Source organism: Ovis aries, chromosome 15, assembly GCF_016772045.2.
Source record: "Ovis aries strain OAR_USU_Benz2616 breed Rambouillet chromosome 15, ARS-UI_Ramb_v3.0, whole genome shotgun sequence".
Lineage (NCBI taxonomy): Eukaryota > Metazoa > Chordata > Mammalia > Artiodactyla > Bovidae > Ovis > Ovis aries.
In genome coordinates, this window is record NC_056068.1 from 65,523,194 (window position 1) to 65,533,182 (window position 9,989).

Sequence of the window (9,989 nt, forward strand, 5' to 3'; positions counted from 1 at the left end):
ACAAAGTCAAATGCAGAATTCTGTAGTTGGAGCAGGTAGTGGACCTCAATCCCGCATGCTCAGGCTTCCTCTGTCCTTTGGTGACCTCCAGCATATCCCAGAGACCCCACTTTGAAGTCCCAGTACCAGAGCTACCTGAGCCCCCTGTTCTCAGCATCCCCTACCCTGCAGGATCCCTGTTCTATAAGCCTGGGACTCACTGGTGAGGCATTTTGCAGGGAGTGTTCCTGGGCTAACTGGGCTCTTCCTTGAGCCCATCCAGTGACAGTTCTTGTATTATTTAATCTTCATTTTTCTCATAAAAGATAAACAAAGCTCCAGGGCCTGGTGCTTAAGGACATCTTTGCAAATAAGCACCAAGAACGCAGAACCTCACTCATTTGGACCATCAGATGTAGAGGAAGGTTAAAATTGCTGTGTCTGGAAACAGAACTCCTGGGTTCAAATCCTAGCACTACTGCTTACTAGCTCTTTGTGATCTCATGCAAGCTGTCTAATGCCCTTTGCCTCAGTTTCCTCCCCAGTACAATGGGCATACAAGTAATGGCTCCCTCTAGCATTCTTCTGAATGTTAAATAAAATAAAATAAAGGATATAAGGTGGGTGGCGCAATGCCTGACTCATAATAAGCCTTCTGTAAATGAGAGCTGGAAAATAAAATGCCTTTGAAGTTATCTCAATGCAAGCAAGGTATCGTTATGCTCTTCTACAGATAGGGAGGCTGAGGGTTTGAGAGCAGGTCCTCTCACTTATCCAAGTCCAGAAAACCAGGAAGAGTTGGCTTTCAGTAAGGACCCCCAATTCTGCGGGTTGTTAAGGTCTCCATCAAAACCTCAAGCCAGCTGCATCCCTGCTGAACTACCCAGGATGAGCTGGGGACTTCTTAGAATTGCCCCTCCTAAAGGTCGTGTCTTTGGCACTGTCCATTTGGCACAAGCCAGCCAGAGCACGCTGACCTTTGATCCCTTCCCTTCATCTTATTGCTCATCACTGGTTTCCCTAGTACTAGGATTGCCTTTCTCCTTGGAGGGAAAAATCTTGATCCTGACATCATCATCCACTCAAAAACAGACAGAAGTCAGCATTGCCTGCCGTGCCTGGGCTCCTAATGTATTCTCTTCTCTCTCCCTTCCCCCCAACCCTGCTCCTCACCCCACCCTGCCCTCTTCATCACAGACCCGCCTGGTACGACCTTCCTCCGCCACCCTACTCTTCAGACACTGAGTCTCTGAACCAAGCCGACCTGCCCCCTTACCGCTCCCGGTCCGGCAGTGCCGACAGCGCCAGCTCCCAGGCAGCCAGCAGCCTCCTGAGTGTGGATGACAGTGGCCGCAGCCCGGGGCAGCCTGGCCCGCAGGAGGGCACCGCTGAGCCCAGGGACTCCGTGCCCAGCCAGGGCACCGAAGACGTATAAACTCCGGCTCTTCCAAAGTCTCTATGGGTTCATCTGCTCTGACTTTGACTGTCCTAACAACTTGCGCTTACGGGAGGCTCCTCGGGGTCCCTCAAGGAGTGATTCAGAGTGTCAGCTGTCTCTCCATTCACCTCCTTGCCCAGATTTCAGGAATGTTCTTTGGAGGGCGACCTGCCTTGTTCTGGCCTCTCAGTTGACCTGTTGTATGGTGCATCTTTTCTGGGCACTTACTCTTCCCTCGAGGCCAAGGATCACAGCCTCGCTTTCCATGTTATTCTTCTGTTACTGCTGGAATCTTGCTGAGGCAATGGCGTAAGTTTGTAGGTGGCAGGAGAACGTGGTACTTAGGTACTGAGAAAGCAGTGTTTGTGTCATATGGGATGTTCAGAAGGGCAGAGGAGACTGGACCAAATGCTGTGTGGGCTGTGACCTTAGAGCTCCACCTGGGGATCTGGGTTGGGTGATCCTCCCAGGAGGCTGACATTGGATGCTGCACTAGGCTGCACGTTGCTCTTGGGTCAGCAGAGGCTGGGGCCAAAGACAACTATTGCTGTCAGAACGCCCTTCAGAAGTCAGCAGTGTCATTTTGGTTTTCTGGAGGACTCTGAAACCATCAATTCTGGAGAGATTCTGGATTTAACAATTTGCCCAAGAATCCTCATTTTGAGAGTTTTTTTCCAGCATCATATATCATCAGCCTCATCCCAGAATAAGCAGGGAGCCCCCACCACGAGTTTATCCGAGTTCTCAGCTCCTAAAATACAGGCTGCCAAGAACCTGGGTCTGCTTTGGTCCACAGTCCTTTCCCTGGTTTCTGATTGTCAGCCTCCCAGCTTAGCCAAGGGATGAGGACTAAACCTGAGTTGGCCAGAAATCTGATCTGGTCCTTTTGTCCCCGTGAACCACGCCCAGCCTGCCTTGCCCATTCATGCAGCTTCAGCCCTCACCTGCTAAGTCCCCCCAGAAACTCAGAAGTCATTCTACCTGTGCAGCTGGGCTTGAGGTCACCGTGGGTTTCTAACTCACATGAAAACCTAATTCAGTACCTGCCACGAGAGCTCCCCATTCCTGGGCTGCCCTCACCCCCTACTTCCCAAGGCCCAGCCAGATACCGGCACCAAGATTTAGGATTAGGGTCAGAGCAAGAATCAGACCTCTCCAGACATCCCATAGTTTCTTCTCTGAGAGACGTGGATCACAGACAGTTTGGAGTCAAGATTTGCCATTCGGACTTTTTTTTATATATAATCTCTTAGAAATGCATTTGAAACAGTGTGTTTGTTTTTTCCCTTCTAGTTAAGGGACTATTTATATGTGTATAGGAGAGCTGTCTTTTGTCTTTCCATTCGCGAGGTCCAAGCAAAGATGCAAAAGATCACGCCTTTGTCCCGCTGAGCTCTGATAACCAGTCCCCTCGCCCCCAGACTGCCCTGTGTGCCAGGCGTCTGTGCATTGTTGCACTTTGAGTTTTTATTTATCGAGTTCGTGAAGGATGCAGAAAGACCAATGCCTTTCTCCCTCAGTTCATGGTCTCTGTGTTCAGGCTCGTTTTCCTCTTTCTCCGTGCCCAGCCAGCCACAGCGCCCACCCCCTCAGGAAGTCATGGGTGGAAATGTAGATGCTATTTGTCAAGAAACCACACTGATTAATGGGGGGGGGGACAAAACTGGAACCAGGTGGAGCCACTGGGGCAGCTGTCATGCAGGCCTGCTTCTCACATGCTCAGCAACTTTTTTGATGCTAATTCAAACAGAGCCTGCAGGAAGGGGGACGAAGTGGCATTCAGTGATCCTGTTCTGTAGACGATTTTTTTTTTTTTTTTAACCAAATTGAAAGTGTGCTACAGGAAAGCTAGCCACTTGGTGATTTTCAAGTTAAGAAAAGAAACCTAGTTGCTTACGTCTTTTTGTTTTTAAAATAACATGCGTTATTTTCTGAGTAGGCCAGTGAAGAAAGAACTTTGGGTGGCAGCCGGAGTGTGTGAGGAACTCTGGCTGAATATTTCCTCTCCTGTGAGTCAGAGTGGCTTCATTTCTCCCCTTGGTGGGCCCCTGCTTCTTTCTGGCGCTCTGGAATTTGTTTAGAGGAAAGGATTCTAATTTTAATTAATTGTGCAGTGAATTAATTTCACGCGCTTTTCAGCTTCCAGGCATCTTAGGAAAGACAAATGGTCTTAGTCGATAAGGAGAGCCTATTAATGTTGTTTTTTAAAATAAACACAGGGACATTTTTATTATAGATTTGATTTTTTTAAATGGTGGGTTTTTTAAAAAACATATAAATAGGACACCAAAGCAGCAGAGTTTTGTTTTTTCCCCTACTTAAGATAGCAAATAAGTGGCCAGCATTATTTCTTTAACTCATTCCAACCAGGATATTGTTTAATACATGGCATAAATCTGTGCCAACCAGAAAATCATCTCTGTGCCCTTTTCTCAAATAAGATCAACATTTATTTTAGCATTGAAATCGTTCCACTTTGATCACTTATCACCTGCCCTCAATCCCTTTACTTTGAAGTTGACATTTTTAAAAACACAAGGACGTGGTTAATAAATAGCATGTGACATTCAAAGTTGATGTAAACTGGAAAGGCTATGTGTGGTTGCTTTTTTGATTAGGTTTTTTTAATTTTTATACTTTCAAATAAATTTGCAGTTTCATTCGTTCTGTTGGTGTAAATGATTCTTAACCCCCTTTATTGCTCAGTGGACAGCTGCTTCTGTCGTGCCTTGTGCAATGAGTGTATACCCTGATAAAATGAGAAGAGGAGAGAATACTGATGGGCCCTCAAAATGTGATGGGTGTTTAAGGATTCCACAACTGGCATGGTTGGAATTCGGAGCTAAAGTCATGGACACCAGTCCATTATGGAGGGACCTGGGATGTCAGTTCAGAAGATGGACATTGACTATGCCCAGAGTGACTTCAGTGTTTGAGGGAAAGGATACTCAGGACCTGCGCTGACTCTGGCACAGGTGTGCTGGTGAACAGCTGTGAACCACAAATGGCTCTGAAGGGTCCACCAGTGATGGGAGCATCTTTGTGCTCTTATTTTATCCAAGTCTCATTTTATGCTACAGGGACAGTTGCACAGGAAGTCAGGATACCCAGGAGGTCACCACCACCACCACCACCACCACTCATGAACAGTAGTAACCTTGGCCTTGACCAAAATCAAAATCTGTGTGGGAGTCAAACACAGGACCCACAAAATCAAGGTGTAGATCATGTGTCGGTACCCAGAGGTGTTGGAAAGAAGACTAGTAGTATCCCAAGTATATACCAGGTCAAGTCCTGCCCCAAGTGGTCTAGGGAGACCTTCCAGAACAATGTGCCCCCAAAAGCTTATCAAGATGTGAGCTCCTTCATCTCTTAAGAGTATCATTTTTATGGGTACGAAGTTGAGAAAACAGTTGAGAAACACTAGTCTAGAGCAGAGATCAGTAAACTTTTTGTGTAAAGAGTCAGATAACACAATGCTTTGGCTTTGCAGCCCTAGGGTTTCTGTAGCAACTATAAAAACAGCCATAGACAATATGTAAATCCGTAGATGTGCCTGTGTTCCAGTAACTACCAAAATGGGCTGGATCTGGCTTTGTCATTTGCCCACCCCTAACTTAATGGCTCATTCCTACATCGTGTTCATGGATCCAAACTCCTAGAGAAAAGAAATGGCACAGTAATGGTTGGCCTCGGATATTGGAACCCTCAAAATGGCACCAACCTCCAAAGAATTAAAAGTGGAAGAACACAGGAAGAAGGCAGTTCAAGGACCTGTGAAATCCATTTTAATTGACCCTCTTAGCTCTTTTCCAGTGAATAAAGAAATACAGGTTTATGATGAGTAGGGATTTTCCCAGCGAGGCCCTAAACAGTGAGTTGAATGCCAAGGTCTTGGTTGAAAATCTGCTCTCTGTAAGGATTCTCTAAGATAAAGTATCACAACAGTCTGTCTCGTAGAGAAAAGTTCATGGGGATAAATGAGCTGGGAGGTAGCGTTCATCTTCTCAGTTTTAACTTGCTACCCTCAAGCAAGGCAGTAGATTCAAAGAACGAACAGTAAAAGGAAGAAGGAGCTTCAAACGGCTGCAGTGGAGGTGTGGTACATGTTCATAGGAGAAGAAATGCACCCAGTGAGAAAATACCCAGACTCCATTGACATCCTGTAGGTACAACAAGTGAATAGGAATATTAATAGAACCCCCGGTTGTAAGTGATAGTTGTAAGTAATCCCACTCACACAAGCTGAATTGTGTTAAATTTTAGAAGATGTATTGGCTAAATGCAATCATATTCAAATGTATGGAAATCGGTTTGGGGCAGGGCTGAATTCTTTTGTTCAGCAGCTGTCATTAGGGATCTGTTTTGCCCTCTCTGACTTCTGCGTCCTGCTTATCCATGTCAAGCTGTGACTTCTTGGCTTTATAAAATGCGGTGGAAAATAGGGTTCCAGAATATCCAGGTTCATGATCTAAGAAAGCGAGATTCTCTCTGGGCTGAGTCCCTTCACTGTTTCCCTGAAACTATCACAGTTAACTATTGTTGATAAGCTATACCCCAATACAAAATAAAAAGTTCTAAAGAAAAACGAAAGATACTCTCTCTCTGAAAACTAATGGAAGCTGCCTTCAATGAACTTCCTAGCACCACAGATCCTGTCTGGAGAGGATGATATCCCCAGTTCAGAGATGAGGAACTGACACCATGTTCAAGCAGGGAAATGAGTTTTCAAAGTATTATAGAAAGAGAAGAGGTGGTTAGTTTCCTTGTAAGTGACAAACTGTTTAAATAACTCATCTCTCTAGTTGGAATCAGTTGCCAGAAAGTGATGGAATGTGAATATCTTGACCCAGTTGCTATCTTGACTTGGATCTAATAAGTGCCTCTTCGTGAAAATGATGTTTATCTTTTCCCGATGTTTCAGCTGGGATCAGTCAGAGCCACACAAGTGTTACAGGAATAAGGCATTGACGATGGAGATAAGGAATTATACCGACCCTGGAAGAGCTGGCAGAGCAATGCCTAGAAGGCTGCAGCTGGAGGATCCCAGACATAATTACCAACGACACCAGCCTAAGCCTGGGACAGACGGAGAACCAGGAGCTTGCAGGGGTGACCAGGAAGGCACTATAATAACTCCAAGATGGTACTTCAGTGACTTAGCTCATGGAGAGGTCTTAAATCACATGGCCACTCACCCCAGTCCAGAATAATGACTTACCACACTTCTGCCTTCAAGTCTCACATGAGCTCCTTTCATTGACACACTTGCCCCCTAGAACCACGGGGGAAAGGGGATTCCAGGAAGCATGATTCCCAGCCTGAGATGAGAGTGAAGACAACAGGCATTCATCCCTCCTGGGAACCATGAGCTTGATCCAAACAGTAGTTTCCAGAACAGATACCCTCTCTCTCCCAGTGAGAGGGTTCTTGTTATGTATTATAGCAAATTGGACTCAACAAATATTGAACATTAATTTCTTTGTATTTAATAAGAAAGGGGAATTTCATTTTTGACCTTTAACTTTTTTTAGGTATATCTAATAATAGGAGTTCACAGTTTTCAAACTAGAATGATTCTATTATTTAGTTTAGTGTCCGATAAGATGTTTAGACAACTTGTGTTGGGAAATGGAAAAGCATGGTGTTGGAGAGACTTTTACTAATGATCTGTGTTGACTTCCTAGTGTCCACTGAGGGTCCCTGGGAGACTCATAAAGGGCCAGGTATGGGTGATGGGTGAGCAGCTTCATGAGGATGGGGGTAAGATGCTCATCTCCTGCCCTGAGAGAAACTGCCAGCATGTTGACCACAGGTTTGGCCATCAAACCAAATGAGTTATTAGAAGCGAAAATGGAGAAGCTTCCTGGCCGCTCTCCAGAATGACTTCCCTCTCCCCTGCTTCCTGACACCTTCTCACAGGAGCAAATTTACTAGGCAAGAGTCAAACCAAGTGAATGTATTATTTTCAGTAGCTAAGTCGCATCCAACTCTTTGCAACCCATGGACTGCAGCGCACCAGGCTCCCCTGTCCTTCACTATCTCTCGGCGTTTGCTCAAATTGGGCCATGTCAGCCAGAGAACGGGTTGCTCCAGGTGGAAACAGGCATTTCAGAGATTCCAGACGAGGAGTTGGCCTTGAGAAAAGGCTGAAAAACCGTTCTGCATCCTACCCTTTTCCTTCCGTCCTCCCCCTGTCCTCTTTACCTCTCTGTCTCCATCCTCCCCACTCTGTCTCACTCTGCATTCCCTCGTTCATGAGTCTCAGAGGCAGAGCTCTTCCTGCCCCTTGGACAGGCAGGGTAACTGAGTTCCCTTGGAGTTTAATCCTCAGTCCCAACTCTACCCTGGAAGATCTGAGAATTTAGCGTGGGAAATCGAATGTACTACAAGACCCTTATTTTGATTTCAGCTCAAAGCTATGTTTTTCTTTAGCATTCTTTCCTGGGGGGTGTCTGAGCATCAACTATTAAAACTGACATCTTGATGTTATCTTTGGCCCTGGCCTCTAGTCTCAAACAAAGTTCACAAACCAGAAGCCCAAGGGTGGCATTCAACCCAGGGAGAGATTTCATCCCAGCCTGCAGACTCTCATATTATTTGAATCTTTTGCCAATGATTAAAGTTCAGGAGATTTCACATAAATATCTGGATGTCTGGCTTCTTTTTAAGAGCCAGGAGATGGAGCAGCATGGGGCTTCCCGCCCATGTGTCAAACTTGCCCAAACCGAGGAGCAGCCGCCCTGTTGGGACGGAACTTTTATTCCTCAAAGCATCATAGTCACCTCTTCTCCTCGCTGTCTCCCATCCAGCCCATTCAGCTCACTGGGTCGCTTGCCTGGCGGAGCAAGGCTGAGGAGCTGGCACCTTGCTTCTAATGGTCCCAACAGTTTCTTTCTGGAAGGAGCAAGTACTCAAGATTGACAGTCACCCACGTTGCCACTGATTAGTCACTTTCTGGGCCTCCAGTGCCTCTTCTCGAAAATGAAATCTTAAGTTGTCAGCGTGGATATGTGTCATGTTCGGCACCTTTATTTTTACGATAAATATGTACAATGTACAGTTTACCATTTCGACCATCTTTAACTGTATATTTCAGCGGCATTAAGTGCATTCCTTCGGTTGTGTAACCCTCACCACCATCCATCTCCAGAACTTTTTCATCTTCCCAAACTGAAACTCTGCACCCACTAAAAATAACTCCTCATTCCCCCTCCTCCCAACCCCTGGTAACTTCCATTCTACTTTCTGTCTTTTTGTATTGGACTATTCCAGAAACCTCATATGAGTGAAATCATTGACAAAAATGATTTGTCCTATATCTAATTTTATTTCACTTAGCATAATGTTGTCAGGGCTCATCCATGTTGTAGCCTGTGTCAGAATTTCCTTCCTCTTTAAAGCAGAATGATGCTCCATTGTAGAGATATACCACACATTTGTCTGTTTAGCAATTGACAGACATCTGAGTTGCTTCTACCTTTTTGCTATTGTGAATCATGCTTCTCTGAACATGAGTGTATAGGTATCCCTTTGAGTCCTTCCCTTCATTTCTTTGGGGTCTATACCCCAAGTGGAGTTGGCTCAGCACCCTTGGCATACTCTTCCTTGGCTTGGGAAATCCGCCTCCTATGAGCCCTGCTCCCCACCCCCTAGGAGAGTCAGTAACTCGTTTGGAAACTAGGGCCCAGACACATGAGAAGGTTCAGCCCATAGGACCCTCTCTTGAAGACTTGCATTTGAAAGATTGATGGGAAGAAGGAAGCACAGTGCAGGATTGGTTCTAAGGTGGCAGAAGAAATTGAACTTCAGGCCACAGCAGGGGCAGGCATCTTAAAGGCCACAGGCATTGGTAGGGCCAGCTGTGGTTCCTGGATCTGAAGTATCTGCAACTTAGCATCAGGAATTCTCACTGGGATCTATTTCTCCCCTCATAGCCTCCCACATGACTCTCTGTACTTCTCAGAATTTCCCCAAGCCACTGACAACGAATTCCTTCTCTGCTTAAACCAGCAAGCCTATTGTTGGCAGCAAAGATCCTGACTGACTCCATGGAGCTGCAGCATGGAGGCATGAGCACTGGATTTGGAGTCCATAGACCTCCAACTGTGGTGTTGGAGAAGACTCTTGAGAGTCCCTTGTTCAGCAAGGAGATCCGACCAGTCCATCCTAAAGGAAATCAGTCCTGAATATTCATTGGAAGAACTGATGCTGAAGCTGAAACTCAAATACTTTGGCCACCTGATGTGAAGAGCCAACTCATTGGAAAAGACCCTGATGCTGGGAAAGATTGAAGGCTGGAGGAGAAGGGGATGACAGAGGATGAGATGGTTGGATGGCATCACTGATGTGATTGAGATGAGTTTGAGTAGGCTCTAGGAATTGGTGATGGACAGGGAAGCCTGGCGTGTTGTACTCCATGGGGTCGCAAAGAGTCGGACACAACTAAGCAACCGAACTGGACTGAGACCTGAGATCAAGTGTCCCCTCAGCTCCTGATTCTCAATCTGACTTCATACAAGTCAAGATGTCTTCCCAAAGCTCAATTCCTTGCCTGCGAGATTGTTGTAAT

General features: G+C 45.9%; 1 protein-coding gene across 4 annotated transcripts in view; it reads left to right on the top strand.

Moving 5' to 3' along the window:
• LDLRAD3 (low density lipoprotein receptor class A domain containing 3) overlaps window positions 1–4,084 on the top strand; it is a 270,972-nt gene extending 266,888 nt beyond the window's left edge. For all 4 annotated transcript variants that reach the window (XM_042233361.1, XM_060400058.1, XM_042233360.2 and 1 more), the window contains one exon: window positions 1,177–4,084. In XM_042233361.1, the coding sequence (XP_042089295.1) occupies window positions 1,177–1,414 (238 nt within the window). In that variant the 3' untranslated portion in view covers window positions 1,415–4,084. The remainder of the gene's footprint in view (window positions 1–1,176) is intronic.
• The last annotated feature ends 5,905 nt before the right edge of the window (window positions 4,085–9,989 follow it).